This window comes from Haemorhous mexicanus, chromosome 32 (genome assembly GCF_027477595.1).
Source record: "Haemorhous mexicanus isolate bHaeMex1 chromosome 32, bHaeMex1.pri, whole genome shotgun sequence".
Lineage (NCBI taxonomy): Eukaryota > Metazoa > Chordata > Aves > Passeriformes > Fringillidae > Haemorhous > Haemorhous mexicanus.
The window spans coordinates 1,606,165-1,627,501 of record NC_082372.1 but is presented as its reverse complement, the minus strand read 5'-3'; the positions used below and the strand labels follow the sequence as shown (position 1 = coordinate 1,627,501).

General features: G+C 50.4%; 1 protein-coding gene and 1 long non-coding RNA gene across 4 annotated transcripts; one reads left to right on the top strand and one right to left on the bottom strand.

Annotated features, from left to right (window-relative positions):
* The first annotated feature begins 211 nt into the window (after positions 1 to 211).
* On the top strand, positions 212 to 19,088 carry LOC132340578 (uncharacterized). 3 transcript variants are annotated; one of them, XM_059871651.1, is made up of 4 exons: positions 212 to 276; positions 1,110 to 1,494; positions 3,689 to 4,847; positions 18,368 to 19,088. In XM_059871651.1, the coding sequence occupies exons 1-3, from the start codon at positions 253 to 255 to the stop codon at positions 4,159 to 4,161; spliced, it is 882 nt and encodes a 293-aa protein (XP_059727634.1). In that variant the 5' UTR covers positions 212 to 252; the 3' UTR covers positions 4,162 to 4,847; positions 18,368 to 19,088. The 3 variants fall into 3 exon arrangements, with proteins under 3 accessions (XP_059727634.1, XP_059727633.1, XP_059727635.1); XM_059871650.1 differs by lacking the exon at positions 18,368 to 19,088 and adding an exon at positions 7,522 to 8,252; XM_059871652.1 differs by lacking the exons at positions 212 to 276; positions 1,110 to 1,494; positions 18,368 to 19,088 and adding an exon at positions 5,156 to 6,831 and having other exon boundaries at positions 4,177 to 4,847.
* LOC132340644 (uncharacterized) lies at positions 10,874 to 15,991 on the bottom strand. Its single transcript, XR_009489961.1, has 2 exons — positions 15,771 to 15,991; positions 10,874 to 12,854 (listed from the first exon to the last, which is right to left on the bottom strand). It is a non-coding gene; the product is annotated as an uncharacterized LOC132340644 (long non-coding RNA).
* Positions 19,089 to 21,337: the final 2,249 nt, after the last annotated feature.

Genomic DNA, 21,337 nt, shown 5'->3' with positions numbered 1-21,337 from the left:
GAAAGGGTGAATGGGGGTAAATCAGGATCCTGGCAGGGGAAATCAGGGCCCTGAGGGGTCAATGGGGTCCTGGCAGGGAAATGGAGCCCTGGGGGATGGATCCGGGCCCCAAGGGGTTAAAGGCAGCCCCGAAAGGTTCCCTGAGGTCCGGCAGGGCCAGTTCTGCCCCTCGGGGGAGGATCAGGGCGTGGGGCCCTCCCTCCTCCCAGCCTCGACGCCCTCTGCCCTCAGAGCTCCAGACGCAGCCTCTGGATGGAGACGGGGATGGAGCTCAAGGTGGGAACCCCAAAACCCCGGGATAGCCCACAGCAGGCACCCGAGGGGATTGGGGGGATTTGGGAGGATTTGGGGGGGATTTAGTGAAGTTTGGGAATCCCCAGGGCCAGGGCTGCAGCCGGGAGGGAAAAAGGAAGTAGAAAGATCCGGAGTCGGGTGATTTCAGAGGGGGCGGGAATGGCGAAAAGGGGAGTGGGACTCCCCAAATTCCTGGGGGGCTTCAGGTGGAACCCCCCAAAATCTCAGCTGGCTACCTGGGAACCCCAAAACCTCCCTGAAGCCTCACTTGAGACACCTGGGAAATCCCAAATCCTTGAGTATTCTCACCTGGGAGTCCCTTGAGACCCTCACCTGGATCCCTGGGGCTCCCCAAATCCTCACCTGGCCAGCTGGGAAACTCCAGATCTTTGGGAAACCTCAACTGGGAGCCCCAAAACCTCAACGGAGAGCCCCAAAATCTCACCTGGGTCCCCTTCAGTCTCTTGGAAGCCTCACCCGGGACACCCTTGATCTCTGTGTCCACCCTGACTCCCCTGTGCTGTGTCCCCTCTTCGCCTGGGACCCCCAAAACCCCACCTGGACTCCCCCCAAAATCCTTCCAGGGCCCCCAAAAGTGCCCTCAGGATCCCCCAAACTTCATCTGGGGTCCCCTACGCCCCAAAAACCTTGCCTGAGACACCCCAACCCCCCCGGGTCACCCCTGAATACCCCTCAGGACCCTCCAAAATCTCCCCCAGAACCCCCAAATCCCACCTGGGACCCCCCCAAACCACCCCCACCTGAACCCCCCCAATCCCTCCCCCACCCCCCTAACCGCCCTTTCTTGTCCCCAGGTGTCCCCCCCTGCCCTCACTCCCGAGGTGGCCCCAGCGGTGGCTGCACGAGACAGGGCCCGGGTGGCCCTGGTGGCCCTGGCTGAGGCCTTGGGGACACCGGACAGCGTCCCCACGGCACTGGCTGAGGCCGAGGCCGCGCTGAGCCAGGCCCAGGCGGCTCTGAAGGGGCTGGAGGGGGCCCGGCAGGCTGCGGTGGGCCCGGCAATGGCCCGGGGGACCCTGGGGGACGAGGACGAGCAGCGGCTGCGGCAGCTCGGGGCCAAGGCTGAGGAGGCGGCAGCGCAACTGGAGCGTGAGGAGCGACGGGCACGGCAGTGCCAGCACTGGCTGCGGGCTGGGCACGGGCTGACCATGGGGCTGATGGTGCTGTGCGTGGCCGTGTGTGAGTAAAAAACCAGCATGGACCAGTATAATCCAGTATGGACCAGCATGGATGAGTATAGAGCAGTAAGGAGCAGTTTAGAGCAGTGGGAGGCAGTATGGAGGAGTATAGACCATTATGAACCAGTTTAGGCCAGTATAAACCAGTTCAGACTAGTATACATCTTTATAGAACAGTGGGAGGCAGTTCAGATCAGGAGGGACTTTCTCCTGTCCTTACCAGTATAGACCAGTATGGACCAGTAGAGAGCTGTGGGGACCAGTTCAGACCAGTATGAACCAGTATAAACCAGTTCAGACCAGTATGGACAATATAAATATCTACAGACCAAGAGAGACCTTCCCCTGCCCTGACCAGTATAGGCCAGTTCAGACCAGTATAGACCAGTATGGACCAGTGTAGAGCATCATGGGGCAGCAGGGGATGCAGAAAACCAGTACAGACCAGTTCAGACCAGTATGGAGCCCTACTGACCAGTAGAGACCTTCCCCTGCCCCAGGACAGGGAGACTGGGATGGAACTGGTTACACTGGGACAGGGACACTTGGACAGGACTGGGGAAACTGGGACAGGACTGGTGACACTGGGATGGTGACAGTGATATGGAGACAATGGGGCGGTGGCACTGGGATGGTGACATTGGTATGGGGACAATGGTATGGGGACAATGGGGTGGTGGCTCTGGGATGGTGACATTGGTATGGGGACAATGCGGTGGTGGCTCTGGCATGGTGACATTGGTATGGGGACAATGGGGCGGTGGCTCTGGGATGGTGACATTGGTATGGGGACAATGCGGTGGTGGCTCTGGCATGGTGACATTGGTATGGGGACAATGGGGCGGTGGCACTGGGCTGGCAGTGGGAGCACTGGGATGGAACAGGGGACACTGGGTTGGTGGCACTGGAATGATGATACAGGTGTGGTGGCACTGGGATGGAACTGGGGACACTGGGTTGGTGACACTGGAATGTTGACACGGGGCTGGTGGCATTAAGGCAGCCCTGGGGACAATTGGGTGGTGACAGTGGGATAGAACTAGTGGCCCTGGGATGGAACTCATGACACTATGACACAGCTGGGAACACTGGGACAGGACTGGGGAAACTGGGGTGGGACTGGTGACACTGGGATGGGGACACTGGGGCAGAATGGGGGACACTGGGGCGAAACTGGGGATACTAGGATTGAACTGGTGACACTGGGCTAGTGCCATGGGTGGCACTGGTGACACTGGGATGGGACTGGTGACACTGGGATGACTCCCTGGGTTGGTGGCACTGGGGACACTGGGAGGGGACACTGGGATGAGAACATCAGGAGGGGACTGGGGACACTGTGATGGGACTGGGGACACAGGGACACGACTGGGGACACTGGGAGGGAACTAGGGAGATTGGGCTGGTAGCACAGGGACACGACTGGTGACACTGGGAGGGAACTGGGAACACAGGGATGGTGGCACTGGGCTGGTAGCACTGGGAGAGGACTGGTGACACTGGGTTGGTCACACCAGGACAGCCCTGGGGACACTGGGGTGGTGACACCAGAGCAACCCTGTTGGCACTGGGATGGTGACACAAGCCCAGGGACACTGGGCTGGAACTGGCAACAGTGGGAGATGACTGGTGACACTGGGACGGGGATACTGGGGATACTGGGCTGGTGGCACAATGATGGAACTTGTGACACTGGGACACAACTGGGAACACTGGGACAGGGACACTTGGAGAGGATGGGGGACAGTGGGACAGGACTGGGGAAACTGGGAGGGAGCTGGTGGCACTGGGAACACTGGGATGGTGACATTTGGATGGATCTGGTGACACTGGGATGGTGATAATGGTATGGGGACAATGGGGTGGTGGCACTGGCCTGACACTTGAAGCACTGGGATTGAACTGGAAGCACTGGGATGGAACTGGGGACACTGAGATGGTGGCACTGGGACAGGACTGAGGACACTGGTCCTGCAACTGGGTTGGTGACAAGGGGACAGAACTGGTGGCACTGGGATGGAGCTGGTGACACTGGGGTGGTGACACCAGGGTAGTCCTGGGGACACTGGGCTAGTAGCACTGGGCTGGAACTGGTGGCACTGCTCTGTCCCTGGGGCCACCACTCTGGTGCCACTAGACAGGTGGCACTGCCGTGTCCCTGGTGCCACATGTCCGGTGTCCCCATGTCCTTGCAGTGTCCCTGGACTCTGTCCGCACCACCCTGGGGGTGACCGAGGACTGTCACCTGCTGCGGGCCCTGACTGTGGTGGCCGTGTCCTGCGAGGTGGCCCTGTGGCGTTTGGGGACATCACGGCGTCACCTGGCCACTGCTGCGGGCCACCAGCGGGACATGGCCCTGAGCTTGCATGACCGTGCCCAGCAGGTGGCGGCCACCAGGGCCAGCGCCAAGGCCGCTGCAGACACCAACAAGGACAGCGCGGTTGTCCTGGGGCCGCTGACAAAGGTGACGCAGGCGCTGGGGAAGTTGGTGGATGCTGTCACCCAGGACAGGGGGGTGACACCCTGGGGGACACGGGAACAGGGCTTCCCCACAGCTGCCCAGGAACTCAAGGACATCATAGTGGCCTCGGGGACATGGGGGGTGGGTCACGAGGAGGTGACGCGGAGGCTGGAGGCAGCCCATAGAGCGCTGGTGGGACAGGGGTAGGGACAGGGTAGGGACATGGTGGTGGCACTGTCACTGCCAGGGCATGGGGACACTCTGAGGGACATTGGGGACCTTGGGGACGCCCCCGTGTCCTTCCCTTGGGGACCCCCAGGCCACCCTGACATCCCCTGTCCTGTTTTGGGTCAGCACAGTGGCCCTGATGTCCCCACAGTGTCCAGAACAGCATCCCAGTGTCCCCTAGTGTCCCCAGCAGGGTATCAGGAGACATTTGGGCCCTGTTGGGGATATGGGGGGGACATCAAGGCCTGTTGGGGACATTGGAGGGATATTTGGGCTCTGTTGGGTGCCCTGAGGGAATGCTGGGGACATTGGGCTCCTGTTGGGGACATCAGGGAAGACATTGAGTCCCTGTTGGGGACACTGAGGGGATACTGGGGGTGTGTTGGGGGACGACATGGCCCTGTTGGGGACATTGAGGGGACATTGGGGTCCTGTTGGAGACACTCAGGGGACACTGGGCCATGTGGGGAACCTGAGGGGACATCAGGGTGCTGTGGGGGCCATCAGGGGGATGGCACCCCTCAGGTGGGGGGGCGGGGCCAGGGTGTTGACGTCACCTGTTCCTGTTTACTGCCGGCTGTGCCACGGTGTTGGTGTTGCGTGCCACCCGAGTGTCCCTCGGGCGTGTCCCTGCCCTGTCCCTTGAGGCCATGGAGCCCCGTGAGGTACAACAATCCCGGTGTGGGGGGTGGGGGGGGTGGGGGGAGAGGGGACAGGGGATCGCAGAGGGAACAGGGGCGTGGCAGGAAGGGGGAAGGTGACAGAGGGGTGGAAGGGACTGAGGGTGCTGAGGGGGAGAAAGCGGGGCGGTGGCGGGGTGTGGCAGAGGGGACCAGGGGCTGAAGAAGGGACTGAGGGGACAGCAGAGGCCTCCAGGGAGGGGACAAAGGGGAACCCCAGGAGGGGATAGGGGACATCCCAGGAGGCTACAAGTGCCACCAGGTCCCTGCCACTTCCCCTGTCCCTTCCACAGCTGCTGGAGGCGCTGGTGGACGTGGTGGCCACCCTGGGTGAGCTGGCAGCCACCGTCGCTGGGCCGGATGGGGACGTGCTGCTGGGCGTGTCCCCAAGATCCCTGCAAATGGCCCTGGACACCTTCATCAGTGACCTCCAGGGCACCCTGGGCCACCACGGTGACACCTCCCTGGGCCAGGCCCTGGCTGCCTTTAGGGCCAACCTGGGGGCCACCTGGGCCCATGTGACAGCTGCAGCCAGTGCCTGGCGGGGCTCGGTGGCCAAGCTCGAGGACAGCTGGGCCCAGCTGGCCAAAAAGGCCACCGAGCTCCGCAATGCCTGCAGGGACACGGCCACCAGGGAGACCACCACTGCGGCCACTGCCAACACCCGGGCCAGGGACCTGCAGGACAAGGCCACCCGCTGGGAGCCATCTCTGCACAACCTGGTGGCTGAGGTCTGGCAGCCGCTTCTGGCCCTGGACAAGGAGGAGGTGGCCTCAGTGGTGGCCGCGCATGAGGACCGGATGGCAGCAGCCACCAGTGAGGTGGTAGCAGCCACCAAGGCCAAGGAAGAGGCTGTGGTGACCACCAGCATGGCAGAGGGGGCCTACAGGAGGGGAAAGAAGGCAGAAGCAGCCCTGAGGCTGCTGAAGCGCTTGGTGGCCGCGTGTGACAGAGCCATGGTGTACCCCCAGGAGCTGCAGCGCCAGCTCGGGGACATCGAGGCCACCCTGAAGGGACAAATCAGGCATCCCCTGATGTCCCCGAGGCCTTGGTGGCTGCGGTGGCCAATGCCGAGCTGCTGTGGGAGGCCCGTGCCCGCCTGGCTACGCGTCACCTAGTGGGGACACTTGAGGACATCAGCTTGCTTCTCTCAAGTCACGCTGGTGACACTGGTGGCCCCAGTGGCCATGCGGTGGCTGAGCAGTGCCAAAAAGCCATCGAGGACATCCCAATGCTGCTGCAGGGACAGTGATGTCACCACTGTGATGTCATCAAGGGTGGTGAAATCACTGGGGACATCACTGGAGTCACCTGTCTACTCCCTCCTCCCTGCCAGAGATTTGAGACAATTTTGGGGAATTTTCTGGGAATTTTCATTAAAATTGCCCTAAATCCTGATGGGAATTCCTGGGGTGATGTCACCGGGGACACTCTGAAGACACTCTGGGGACACTCAGGGACACTCAGTGGCGGGCTGGGGGGGTGAATGAGGCAGCTTTCCACCATGGGTACAGCAGATCATTTCTCAAGCCTCCTCAAAAACCTTCAGGTCCCTTTCCTTCTGTGGGCAGTTTCACCTCAAATGCCCAATTTCCCTGCACTGGTGACATATTGAGCCTCAGTTGTTCAGTTGCCCTTTTCACTTTTAGGGCCTCTCCCCCAGGAGCTCTGGTCCCATTGTCCTCCCCCTGCTCCCGTTTGCCGTGCCCTGACAGAGTCAGTTCCACAGGGGGTGGGTCCTTGCACGCTGGTTCCCCTCAGCAGTAGTGGCTGCCATTATCTTTGCTTTCCCCTTGGCTTTCTCCTCATCCCTCCCTCCGTACAGTGACCTTCTGGGCTTCTTTTATCAGGTCATTCAATCCCTTATCCCGCCATTCCCCCAGTCTTTCCAGCTTTTCCTTGTATCCAGCCAAGCATGAGTGACAAAGGTTATCTTCAATAAAGCTTGTCCAGCTATTGTATCAGTCTATACCTGAGGATTGTATTTCTTTTTAACCTCTCCAGCCATTCAGTTGGAGTCTAGTCCTTCTTTTGTTGTTCAGCAAATGCCTTATGGGCATTCTGAGTTGGTGGAGCAGCCTCCCAAATTCCCCTGATAATTAATGCTCTATAATCTTCCATGTTTTGCCTTCCCCCAGGGTCATGGATGTGCCAATTAGGGCATTACAGGGCATTTTCATCTCCCCATGGGGTCCGTGGTGTGCATGTTCCCTCTCCCAAATCCACGTCCCTGCTGCTCAGATCATTTGTCTTTCCTCTGCTGTAAACAAAAGGTTAAATATAGATTGCACTTTGTCCCAGTTATAAACATTGGGTCCCAAAAATTGGTCTACTTGTTCTGCTAATCCAATCGGATCTTCACACAGAACTTGTAATTCCTTTTAAAGTGCTCTCACTTCAGAGGAATTAAGTGGGGCAGTGACAAACCCGATTCCCCGCATGCCCCACCCAAGGGCACTTCCCAGAGGGGGTTTAGTGCCACTGCTTGGTTCTCATTTTTCCATTCCTCTCGCTGGATCGCTCTGCCCCAGGTATTCTGGCTGCCTCCATCAGGAGGTGCAGGGAGGGCATCGGGTGCTGGAGGATATGGAGGGGGCAGATACTCTAAGGGGTCCCAGTTTTTCACTTCTTTTCATTTAAATGTGTTCTCCTTCTCCAGGGAAGCCTCACCCTTCCAACTGGCAGCAGAATCGGTTTTTTCCTGACTGGCTGGTTCTTTGGAATTCACATGAATATTCAAAGTTTGGCACATCCACCCCTCAAAGGAACTCTTTTGGCCAGATCAGATCAATGATAAATGATCAGATCTTATCTCCTGATGAGTCTATTTCATTATATAGTAATCAATCATTTTGGTTTTATTTTCATTCTTTGTGTCAGGGTTATATACCCACTGTGCCAATTTTATCCCTAGGGGGCTATCTGGAGGTATATCCATTGATGTTTCCCTGCTCCCCTTTCCCCTGGGGGTTTTCTCTTTGCTTGCTTTATGTCCCATTTTCTCGGCTTATCCCGGCACTGTCTGCACACCTTTTTTTCCTTCTTTCTTAACTTCCAGGCAAATCTGACTCTACACCTTTCACATATATTTTCCCAGTCCTTCTCAGGTACTGTTCAGGCTCGGTAAAATAAATGCTGTTTTCCCACACACTATTTCCTACAGAAAATTTAAAAAATGCAATGCCCAATTCCTGTCTCTCAGTTCCACTCTTTCCCACTCCCAGCCCCAGGCACTCTTTTGTGTGGCTGTGCAATGCCACCTCTCATGACAGATTTTACACTCACACCATACCCAAGGATCACATCCAAGTCTGTAACTTAAAGACAAAATTACATTCATACAGACAACACAAAATCTTTATTAAAATTTTTATTCATGTACAAAACAAATGCTTTGCTTTTCTCTGGCTGTCTTGGTCACCTAAAAAGTGGAAGTGTGGCTCAAAGCTCCTTGTTTGTTTTGTCCTGCAGTACATCTCATTCACTCAGCAGCTACACCCATCAGTCACACAAGACACAGGACATAAACATCCACTTCCCACTCTCCTCATTTCCCATTCACAGTTTCACACAGCACTAAGCTGTAGCAATGGGAAACAAAGAGACAGGGATGGCCTTGTGCATCCGAAGGAGTTTGCTTTATTGTAGAAATCACTCTCCTTTTATACCTTTACTCTCAACCTGACAAAACCAGAACTCAAGAGAAGAAGGGCACCCATTGGCTGGCTCAGCTGCAGTCTGCTGTCCACAGGTCCTATCACCCCATCAGCTTCCCTTTCATGTGCTGTCCATGCATTGCTCCTCATAACTGCCTCTCACCCCCCAACCAACCTCCAACCGTCCAGCCTGCAGCTGTGCCTTCCCCACAGGGCCTCTGTGGGCATAAGCCTTAACAACTTTAGGAAATATCACCCCACATTCCACATAATGCCCTTCCTTTTCTTTAGGCAACAAAAACATTCTAAGAAAAACCTAAACAACTCCTAAAACATTAATAACAGGGACAACAAGAATAACTTTAACAACTTTTAAAAATTGGTAACATATGCCTAAATTGTAGCAGCTATATACACACGGGATCAGGATGGTGGGACAAAAGGCCACACAGCGTGATGGAGCCCACTCCACATGGAGACACTGTGGAGACACAGGCACAGCCCCTTCCCCATGTCAGTAAGCCCAGGGGTCCTTTCCATTGTCCAGTCAGTAAGTCCTTCACCAGCACTGGAGGTCTTAGATGAGCCTTTGTGTTGAAGGAATGCTGTCTGTCACATGCAGTCTGTCCCATCTCATCCCAGTTTTATAAACTGAGGACATAAAGGGCTTTAGCTGGTCTGTCATGAGGGCACCACAACTCCCCCTCTTTTTGTTTTTCAAGCATGGTCTTTGGGGTTCTATGGGCACACTTGACAATAGTTTGCCCTGTGGGAGAGCGGGGAATGCCCGTATTGTGAGGCACACCCCATTGCTGCAAGAAGTTACAAACTCACTCCAAGATGTAGGCAGGTCCATGGTCCATTTTGATGGTGTCAGGAAGGCTCAGAGTGGCAAAACAGGTGAGCCAGTGCCAGATAACATCACAGGCCTTTTCTCTGGTGTGAGCAGTTGCCTCAGAAAATGAGAATTCATGTCAATGGAAACATGAAGATATTTTAAGCAACCAATTACATTGTTTCTCACACCTGCGGACTGGCCTCTCCAGGTGATAACAGTGACACAAACCTGAGAAGAATTTATGAATTGATCAGGGGGTGTGAAACAACAGGATGGAACCAGGAGAAGAAATCAAATACATGGACCCAATCTACAAAATGTCCTGCAGACAAGTCAGAGGTTAAAACCAAGCAAGAGTTCCTGGAACATCCAAACTTCCCAGGAATGTTTGAATATTGTCTAAAGTCAGGAATATATTTGCACCCCTGCAGGGGAATGCAAGCTGGAGAATGATGGCTTAAGTTAAGGGCGAGTTCTTTGGCTAAGTGCCAAAAAACCTTTCATATCCTTTATTAAACTTTTACAAATTTCAAAGAGTGAACTTTGTTTTTCACATTGGCTGTGGTTTGGGGTCCAGGGGGGTCCCTGGGAAACTCCCACCTCCACCCCGACACCCCCGATCCCGGCCAGTGACTGCGAGTGGCGCGGCTCCGCTGCTGAGCACTGACCCCGCCCCAGGGTGTGCGGGGATCCCCCCAAAAACAACACCCACACCTCCTTCAGTCCCCCCGACCCCCACTCCAGCACTGACCCCCTCCTCACTGTGCACTGGGACTGGGCCCTCCCTCATGTACCAACCCCCCCTGAGCACCAGGCCTGAACCCCCTTTGTGCCCTGACCCATCCCGGGGGTTCTGCCCCCTCCCCTTTGACCCCCCTGGAGCTGCGGGACCCCCTGGGAACAGCGCTGGGACGGGAGAGCCCAGGGATGTGAGAAATGGATTTGTAAAGTATTCCCAAAACCTGGCAGAAAGCTCACACAGTCTTGTCCATGTCCATGCAAATTCTGAGATCAGCTGTGCTGGCTTAGGAAGGCCATGGAACAGAGTTGACATTGTGGAGAGATTGAACTGGAAACAAGTTTCAACAAGTCTCAAAAGATGGCCTTATAAAAAGACCAGTTATTTCAGAGAATTAGACCTGTGAAAGATGCATTGTAGCAGGACCATGTGGGGTGAAAATAAGAGTGATTGGTGTTAGAGGTAATACCAGCATTGTGTGGCACAAGCTAATAGGCTTAAAAACATTTCTAAGGTAAACAGGAAATGGGTTGGCTTCTTGCGAAAAACACGGTTCACTTTCCTGTTAAAATTTAAAAGTTTAATAAAGGACAATAAGAAACAGAGTCAGTAAAGCAAAGATTGTGGCTGGGTGCATCTTGGCACTCAGCCAAGAGCACACTTACTGTTGGGATACCCCTTAAATACCTCTTCCATTACATCAGTCTGTTGCACACTCAGAGACCCTTATGCATATCCATAAGGTAGTTTACATATTCTAGGAGCTATTTTGCATGACTCCTCCCTGGCCTGCCTTTTTAGAGCACGTGTGTTTCTTGGCTGTGGTTTTGGTTCCCTCTCTTGATCACTTCCACTCTGGGCCTTGGTCCACACTTTCTTCAGATGGCAGATGCTGATAGTTGGCATATCAACAGCAGGGTGCTCATGCCGTGTTCACTGGATGTTATCCCTACCAAACAGACAGTTCACTCCTAACTAGATCAGCTACCACCACTACTATGTCTAAGGTTTTGTTAATAGCAGAAATAAAAGCAAAGTTATTATAACATTGTACATATAGCATTCATTTTAATATTTGTGAGAAGCCAATACTATAATACGCATTAATAACAAATCCTCCTCTTATTCTTTATAAATCATTTGGCTTGAGCAATATTTCTTATGCTTTGGACTTTGCTGGTAATTAGCTGAATAAAAAAAGGAATCAAACATGAAAGAAATATCCAAGCAGCTGTAGCACAAAAAAGGAAGAAGCCTAATTTCTTCCACCATTCTATCCCCAATGCATTATCCCACCAGCTAGTGTTTTCAACATTGGGTCCCAATTTTGGACCAGTACATGGGCTGTTTTTCCTTGGGATCACCTATTTTCAGCAACCTGATATATTAAATTTTCCACAAACACCACTTTCTTTAGCCAGTAGATCGTCTAAAGCCAATCCCTTCTGATACATTATGAGTTTTGTTTGGCTGTTAATTCTAATGCGCAGCTGGTTATGTTTATTATCTCTACAACTGTTTGGAGTCCTATAATACGATTCAGCATATTGATTGGGGCTGATACAGAGTTAGATTGCTGTGCTGGTTTTACCTTTTTGTTTACTGATTGTTCTTTTACCAAATCTTGGACTCCACCCTTAAGGGCAAATATGAAACAAATCCATCTCTTCCCTTTTGGACATTCACTTCCCAATCTATTCCCACTTTTTCCTAAGTTTCTCTCAATGCAGTATTTCCCCCATTTTGCATGCAGGTACTTAATTTGGATGGGTCATAGCAGTGACTGCTGACATGGGTGTGTGTAATAAAAGAGGAACTTTGATTTCTTTCCATGTAATGCTTTTGATAGCATTTGTGACACGATTTTGCTGGTATCCCTAAAGGGAAAAGACAGAAGATGAGTGACAGAAAAAGGAATAACAGAGGTCTGGTATGGCTTATACCCCCACCTGCCATGCCTATGGGGGTGCTGCCCACAGCAGGGGTATCTGATCTTCTCGGTGGCGAGTACAGTGGCCAATCCAGTCTTGCCCTCTTCTCCTTGTCACCCCTTTTTTGCTAATTTCCAGGCAAATCGTTTTTGACACTCCATAATTGTGGTTTCCCACCATTCCTCAGGTATCTCCCACTCAACAGGCACTAATAATTCCCATCCACAAAACAAAGTTATTATTTCAGTTGTTTTGAGTTCTGTCTGGACAGGGGATAGATTTGGTACTCGACACTTCCTGCAACGAGAGCATTGATTGTGTGAACTACAATACCAACTTTCCCCACAATTTAAACATTTACATTTAACCCAGCATTTTAACCCAGCATGTCTGGTATAAGGATGAAGCAAACAGGGGATATGGTATGGCACTGATGGAAGTTGTAATTCCTCTTCCTCTTTGTATAAATCACAAGCTAAGGCCAGAACACGAGAATTCTCTGACTGAAATTGTCCTGACCCTCCTGTTTGCAGTGGAAGTATTCCTCCCCAAAGCGGGTATCTGATGTGTCTCAGATGGCACTTGAAAGCACTGATAAAAGCTTGGCCTTGTTTCTCAATTAGCTGTGATTCTTTGTACATTCCTTGGATCATTTGGGTCCTCCCAGTTCATTACCACCCAGTCCCCAATTAAGAGTCAATTTGGTATCACCCAGTTTAAATGTGCTAGTCCACTCCTCAGGTTCCTTCACAGCTCCTTTGATTCTGCTGGCCTGGATCCACTCTCTTTTCCCTTGGCTCGGATTGCTGCCTCAGTTGTCAGTAGTACCTGAAAAGGACTTTTTAATAGCACAGGAAGCGTGACTGGAAGAAAGGCAGCTCTACATCAGGATTTGCCATTAGCATTGTTCAAAACTTTCTGGGTTTAGCAACAAGTTGGTTTTTTTGGGTTTTTTTTTTTTTTTTTGGCCACATCTGCTTGTTCTTTTTGTGCCCAGCTGGGTCTTCAGCTGCACTAGGCTGTTCAGCTCTTGGGATCACGTTGATAGTGGGGCCCTGGAGAAATGCTAAGATAAAACTCTGAAATGTTAAGCCTTGTGTTTCACCTGCTTAAGTAGTATAATTGCTAGATGTGATGATTGTTTAGTAATGAAAATAGTTATTGTATAATCATAAGAAGAACAATGAGAAACTGTATGTTCCTAGTCTAAGGTGGCCATGCTTGGCTGAAATCTATGTATACAATGGAACAATGTAAGTTCAATAATTAACATGAAAGTTAAATAACGATAGAATATAAAAGCATATCCATCCCCAACCTATGTCAGAGTCAGATTTGAGTTTGTACCCCTGACACCCAGAGCTCTTCAATAAAAGCACCTGCATATAATCATTACTCGTGATTATGTGATTCTGAATGCTAACAATGTAAAGGACAGTTCTCCTAGAGAAAAAGGGACTTGCCGTGCTTAGGATGCTGCCTTCTTGCTAAGGCAGGAAGCCTCAACAGCACTGAAGGGAAAACTCAGAGGCAAATTCCTCTTCTTGTGAGCCACAATTAGTTAAACAAAACAAAAAAGAAACCCCCAAACCTCGAAAACAAACAAACAAACAAAACCCCAAAACAAACCCCAAAACAAACAAACAAGAAACGCAAAAGACCCAAACCAAATCAAAACGACAAAAAAACAAAACCAAAAATCCAGGCCAGTGTTAACATCTACTGCCTTTTACCCTCTGAGGTAATTATTTAGCTGTTTAGCCTTCACAGACCCATTCTTCTAAAAACTTCTCAGAGCAAAAACCCCCATCCTAACAGCGAAAAAAGAAGAAAGAAAAAGAAAGGAAAAAAGAGTCTTGCTTTAAGAGAACAAAAGCAAACGACTTGGCGAGGTTTTGAGAATTAGCGAGAGATTAAGGCTATCTGTGCCTTGGTTTTATCGCTTATTCTCACACCGCCCCCCCTTCTCTCTCTCTTCACTCACAGCAGTGCCTTCAGCTCTGTCCCTTGTTTCTCCCTGCTGCCGCCGCCGCACCGCAGCAGCCCCGGCAAGGGCGAGCCAGCGGCTCACTCTGGAAGCGGGGGGGCTCGCAGACAGCCACCTCTGCAGGGACCCTGGGGCATGCCTCACCCCTCCTTTCACCCCTTCTTTCTCTCTCTCGACCACCTACTGGGGTTGAGGCTGCTGCCCCAGACTGGGGACCCCAGCAGGCTGGGAGCCAACGCCCCCGGCAGCTCCGTCACTCAGCCAGCCCCGCTCCTCAGCGGCAAACTGTGCAAACCGTGCCCAGCACCTCTGCCGGGCTGGTGAACGTGTCCGGCAACCCCACACCCTCTGAGACCCCGGCACCACCAATCCAGCTCCCGAACCCCAGCGGCTCCCCGCACAAACCCGCGCCCCGCGCTGCCTCCACCGGGTGGGCAAACACTGGAAGTTCCCTCGCCGAGCCACCCACATGGATCAGCCCCTGCCACAGCCCCGAGACTCTGCTGCTCGCACAAGAGCGCTCAAACACCCCACAACCCCAACAACCTTCATCCTGGTGTTCCCAGGTACTCTTTTTCTTTAATAAGCATTTGGATGAACCATCAAAATATATCTTTTCCCTCTCTAGGAGGGCGTGTTCTGCTAGATCCTCCTGAACTTCAGTTTGCTATTGCACAATTTCTGAACAATCATGTGTTAAGGTATGTTATTGTTTGAGCTTGGCGCAATGTTAGTGCTTTTATGAGAATACTTCTTTGGTATTTACTGTGAGATGTGATCAGAGACAGAGCAGAGCAGGTTCTAACTTAAGATTGAAGGAAAAAAACCTTTATTAACTTAAAACTACAAGGAAACACACACAGAATACAGGATGAAAACTTTCTAAATTTCTTCTCCTTCTCTTCACTAAATTCTTAATTTTGTTACTACTCTTTAGATAATCAATTCTTAATTTTTCGAGAAGAGAGGAGTCTTTCTTGCACTACAGACTTCTTTAGGAAACAGTCAAAACTTTTTGTGTTTTTGTGTCACGTGTGGTACTGCTTGGAGAACATTTGCTATCATGACTTTTTTTTTTTTATGTCTAGTGTTCTCACTACTGCACATGGACTAGAGCTGTTTTTAGGGTTTTTTTTTTTTAAGGATGTTTTGTCTAGTTCTAAAAAAGAGCACAGTCTCTCTCTTTTTGGGACACTTGTCTCTCCCAAATTTCACCCGTTGGGGTTGAGGGGTCTCTTGAATAGAGATAATTTTCTTCTTCTTTTTCTTTGAAGACGGAGGGCACTACTACTACTACTCTCCTCACTTATCGTCTCTGTTCACACACTTTCACATCACCGCACTCTTTTGGCTCTGAGCTATTGCCTCCCCCTAGAATGCAGTCTCTGTGTCACAGGAACTCAAGGGTTCTGTCATGGCTATCTAAGAAAAATCTAGCTAAAGGCCACTCCATCATCTCATCCTACCTAGGATTCTTCTTAATTTTTGTCATTCTCATCAACTCTAGGAGGAATTAGCATTTGCAAGGCTTCTATCATCTCAAGAAGGGTTAAAAGTCTCAGGCTCTGCTGGTTTGGTTCATGAACTCTCAGGGCTGGCTGCTCTGCTGGGCACTCCCCCCCCTTCTCCTTCATGCTGGCCACGCTATCACAGGCACAGTCTGCTCTCTCTCTCTCCCTCCGGGGTGGGGGGAATGGGGGATGGCTGCCCGAAGCCCTCGCAGTGCTTCTCCACCCTTCGGCCCAGGCCTGGCCTACCTCCCTCCGGCCGCATGGCTCCCCTCCCCCCACCCTGCCCAGCTCAGAGCTGGGCAGGGGAGGGTCTGCTGTCTTTAAAACCGGAACTTAAAAAGGAAATTCTTCTGGGAGTTCACAGCTTTTAACCCCTGTTTTCTCAGAGGCATATCTATGCCCTCAGTGGACAAACCAGGTGCCAATATTAAAATCTGAACACTGATTGGCGTGACTACACTATCACAAAAAACTTCATTTCTTCTCAAACCACGACATTGTACCTTTTTGTTTGCCAAAAAAATTGAGCTAGATACAAACTTTTTTTACTTCTAGTGTTAAGTTAGCATTGTTTCACATTTTTACATCTTAGAGTCTGCTAACCATTTTTTCCCCAGCTTTTTCTTTTCCTTTTTTTTTTTTTTTTTCCTTTTTGATTTTAACACATTTTGGACCATATGAGGTGTACACACTACTAGTTTATTTCTAAGAGTTTGTCCACAGCCCTTTCTTCTTCTGGTATAACCTCCATTCCCAGCTGGATTTGTAAGTCTCTTCCCAAGAAGTTGACACCTACTCCAGGAACTAAGAAGACATCTCCTACCCCTATTTTGGTTTCCCCTTTAATTGCTACATTTTTAATGACAGGGATTTTAAACCCTTCTCCTCTTTCCCCCGCCATTCCATTGTTTCACCACCGACACCACATCCTCCTGGAACGTCTACTACATAAGTTCTCTCTGCATCAGTATGAACTATAAATTCTAATACTTCCTCTTGGGGGCCTACTTTTAAAGTTCTTAAATGCTCCAGATAGCATCCATCCCCCAGAAAACAGAGCCCACGTTCCTCCCACTCCCTCACCAGGCACACCCTCTTAACCATCCCCAGGCCTCCTCCTAAGGGAGGGTGAGCTCCCCTGCTACAGCAGAAACAGGCATCCCTGGTCCTCTCCCAGGACCCTGACTGTAGGGGGATACTGTATGGGTAAATGAAGGTGGTATAGAAGGTAATCTTATCCCCCAATGAGTTGCAGCTGGACCAATTACTAAAGATTAAAAGCAGGCCTGATCTTAACAGGCCACACCTGTAGCCAATAAGAGCAAGTGGTATGAAAGAGTGCACTGGTGAGATCTGGAGTGAGAGGAGTGAGATGACTGCTGCAAGGACCAGGAACAGGCAGTGCTTAGAGGAGCTGCCTGTGAGAAACATCGAGGAGTTATGAAGCTCTGGCGATATGAAATCCTTGCATTATAATGACGTTAGAACTCATGTTATGTGAGACAACACCTGACCATGCCGGGGCTCTGTCTCCTTCTTGAACCTCTCCCATAGATACAGAGGGAGCTGAAATCACCAAGGGAACAGAGACCAGGCTGAAAGTTGGCTGTAAAGCCAGATCCAAAAGGGCACAGAGGGAGGAGCAGAATTCAACAGTGTAGCTAGAATCAACAAAGAAACAGAGGTAGGTGCAGGAGCAGTCAGCTGGGGAGAAGCCACAGCAGGGATGGGAGTGATCATGGCCGATATAGGTGAGAAGGGCTGAAGCTCTTGGCTTAGGCAGAGAAGCTGGTATGGGTAGGGAGACTGGAGCTTCTGGCATGAGCAGAGAAACTGGGGACAGGGAGAGACACTATTTCCAGAGGGTCCCTGCTGTCTTCTCTGGCTCCTTATCTCATTTTCCCAGGACCCCACCCACTTTTCCCTGCTACAATCCATTTCCCCTGACAGCTTGAACATTCCTCACAATATGAAAACAACCTTCCTTTCCAATATGATCCCACACAATCCACCTTCCTCCAGAAAATGAAGTTAAGCCATCTATATTACATATGCTTTCATTCCCCCATAATCATTCACTTTTATTTATTTAATATGTCTCAATCACTTTGACTCACTACAGGACAATACAAAAATAAGGTACGTTTGTTCTCACGTCACTTGTTAATATCCACCCATAGGTTTTATAAAATCTCAAAATATTGGCCAACCCCGGATATTCTTGGGTATCCCCCAGTCCAACAGTGTTGTTCAACCCTGGATGCTCTTGGGTATCTTCATCCCTCAATCCAGCTGTGTTGTTCAACCCTGGATGCTCTTGGGCATCTTTATCCCTCAATCCAGCAAAATGTTAGGGGTCTCCTCCTCTTTTTATCCCACTTTCCCAATGGATTGGAAAACCCTGGTCTTCCCCTCCCCAAGGGGTCCCACCCCTTCCCTGAGACCCAGTCCCAGTTACGCCCGGGGGATTCTCTCACTCCTTTTATCTTTCACTTCATCTCTTTAGTGGCTGTTTTTCTCATGAAAGAACGGAACCGCAGAGTGGGAGACTCGACACTTACTTTGCAGATTTGGGATAACCAGCCCATGTTTCATTCATACACACATTCATCCCCCTGTACCTTGTACCTTCCCCCCACCCCACCCCCTCCCCACAAAGAGTCCTTACAATCCTCTTTTTCTTCTTTGAGTCTTCATGCACAGCAATTTTGGGGCCACCACAGTTTTAGGGAAGAGCCTTTTCCCTTTCCTTTTCTTTATGAGTCTCCTTTTGTCCATGGGGTTTTACCTGCAACTGCTGATCTCACCAGAAGAAGCAAGAGGGTCTGCATGTGTTTCCACAGATACTGGAGTATGATGGGTATCTGCGAGGTGTGTCCACCCTGGTTTGTGACACCAAAACCAGCATGTGGCCAACAGGCAACCTCCAAATGATGATCAAGATGACGACCATCAATCACGAGTGGGGAGTGAACATTCCATCCTTTCTTGGCTTCTGAAGGACTGTTGACAGGCTAAGACTGTCAGTTCTTTGAACAAATTAATGAAAAGTTAGACTTAGTATTGAGATTGTATTAGAATAAGTAAATGATTTTAGGATTGATAATGCATTTCTTGTAAGAGGGAATCACAAGTTCTGATCTCTCTGGCCATTTTAAATTGGCAACTGATTGAGGTTCTGACTGATGACTAGCAACTGCTAGAGGAACCTGTGGAGCTGTTTTTGTTCTCCTTCCTGCAAGGGGCCCCGCAGAGGATTACAAACACCACCTCCTCCTTTAAACAAAAAAGGGGGACCTGTGGATGTGACAGCCTGGTCAGAGAGTGAGAAAACCAGATAAGCTTTCTCATGGCTGACTTGACAAACTTTTGGGAATTGTAGAGAAACAATGATAGCTTGTTATTATAAAAAACCTGCAGTGGGTGTTTTCCTACTCTCTGTTTTCCTGTTTTTCCTCAAAGATTGTTTATAAGAGAGGTGTTTTTATTAATTAGGTGAAATGTATCGGAACAGTTTATAAAAAGAGAGAATTTTCCTATTAAAGCTGCACTGTGCAAACCAGACTTCTTGTGAATCTGTGCCGTTTCTTACTCAATAGTGACACAATTCATTCTATAAACAGCTAGAGAATGTTTCTGGATCATCAGCCCTTGCTCTTGTTGGTAATTTCAAGCTGCCAGACATTTGCTGGGAACTTAATACAGCTGAAAAAAGACAGTCCAGGAAATGTTTAGAGTTTGTGGAGCACAGCTTTTTGTCACAACTGGTGGGTGGGACCACCAGGGGAGGGACTATGTTAAATCTGTTATTTGCAAATAGAGATGGGTTGGTGGGAGATGTGGTGGTTGGAGGCTGCTTGGGACATAGTGAGCATGAAATGATAAAATTCTCAATATTTGGTGAAGTCAAGAGGAACATTAATGAGACTTTTACACGGGACTTTTGGAGGGCAGACTTTGGCCTATTCAGGAGACTTATTGAAAGAGTTCCTTGGGAAGTAGTCCTTAAAAACAAAGGAGTTCAGGAAGGGTGAGTGTGCTTCAAAATGGAGATCTTGAGGGCACCGGAACAGACTGTCCCTGTGTGCTGAAAGATGAGTGGAGGAGGGAAACGTCCAGCCTGGCTGGGCAAGGAGGTTTTGGAGGAATTCAGGAATAAAAAAAGGATGTATTATCTTTGGAAGGAGGGTCAGGTCTCTCGGGAAGTATTTAAGGGGTCTGCTAAGAAAAATTAGGGACTCTAAAGAACAGTTTGAACTTAAAATGGCAACTTTTGTAAAGAATAACAAAGAAATTTTTATACATATATGAAGGGTCTAATAGATAATATTGAAAAGGAAGCGTAAAACCAACCTTTGTTCTTTATTGGATGCTGAAGGGAACTTGGTAACTGCAGACAAGGAGAAGGCAGAGGTGCCTAACGCCTTGTCTCAGTTTTTAGTGAGAAGACTTGCCTTCAGGATAACTGTCCTCTTGGGTTGCTCAGTGGTATCAGGGAATAGAATGGTCCCCCCATCATCCAAGAGGAGACAGTCAGAGAACTTTTGAGCCACTTGGATAGTCATAAACCTGTGGGACCAGATGGGATCCATCCCAGGGTGATGAGGGAGCTGGCAGATGAGCTTGCGAAGCCACTCTCCATCATTTACCAGCAGTCCTGGCTCACTGGTGAGGTTCCAGATGACTGGAAGCTGGCCAATGTGACATCCATTCACAAAAAGGGTGGGATGGAGGATCCTGGTAATTACAGGCTGGTCAGCCTGACCTCAGTAGCAGGTAAGGTAATGGAACAGTTCATACTGAGTGTCATCACACAGAACTTGCAGGATGGCCGGTGTATCAGACCCAGTCAGCAGGGGTTTAGGAGGGGTAGGTTATGTTTGACCAATCTGATCTCCTTTTATGACCAGGTGGCCCTCCTGGTGGATGTGGGAAAGGCTGTGGATGTTGTCTATTTGGATTTCAGCAAGGCCTTTGGCACTGTCTCCCACAGCACACTCCTGGAAAAGCTGTCAGCCCACGGCTGGGGCAGGAGCACTCTGTGGTGGGTTCAGAACTGGCTGGATGGCCGGGCCCAGAGAGTGGTGGTGAGTGGTGCTACATCCTGCTGGCAGCCAGCCACCAGTGGTGTCCCTCAGGGGTCTGTGCTGGGACCAGTTCTGTTTAATATCATTTTTGATGACATGGATGCGGGGATTGGGTCTTTCATTAGTTAGTTTGCGGACGACAATAATCTGTGTGTCCTTCTGTTGGAAGGTAGGAGGTCTCTGCAGACAGACTTGGAACAGTTGAGTGGATGGGCAGAGTCTAACAGGCTGAAGGGAAATAAATCCAAGTTCTGAGTCCTGCATTTTGGCCACAATAACCCCCTGCAGCACTATAGGTTGGGGATGGTGTGGCTGGACAGTGCCCAGGCAGAAAGGGACCTGGGGGTGCTGGTCGACAGCTGGTTGAACATGAGCCAGCAGTGTGCCCTGGTGGCCAAAAAGGCCAATGGCTCCTGGCCTGGATCAGGAATAGTGTGGCCAGCAGGAGCAGGGAGGTCATCCATCCCCTGTACTCAGCACTGCTGAGGCCACACCTTGAGTGCTGTGTCCACTTCTGGCCCCTCTGTTTAGGAAGGATGTTGGGACACTTCAGCGTGTCCAGAGGAGTCAACAAGGGTAGGTGATGGAGTTACCATCCCTGGATGTGTTTTAAAAATACTGGAAGTGTCATTTGATGCCATGGTTCAGTTGAGGTGTTAGGGCATGTGTTGGATTCAATGATCTTTAAGGTCTCTTCCAACCTAGTCATTCTGTGAATTTTGTGAA

What these genes read in the sequence shown, in the direction of transcription:
- LOC132340578 (XM_059871651.1), top strand. Translation starts at nt 253, where the DNA reads ATGGAGACGGGGATGGAGCTCAAG. An exon ending in AGACGGGGATGGAGCTCAAG is followed by an intron (nt 277 to 1,109) that starts GTGGGAACCCCA and finishes TCTTGTCCCCAG; the next exon opens with GTGTCCCCCCCTGCCCTCAC. An exon ending in GGTGCTGTGCGTGGCCGTGT is followed by an intron (nt 1,495 to 3,688) that starts GTGAGTAAAAAA and finishes ATGTCCTTGCAG; the next exon opens with TGTCCCTGGACTCTGTCCGC.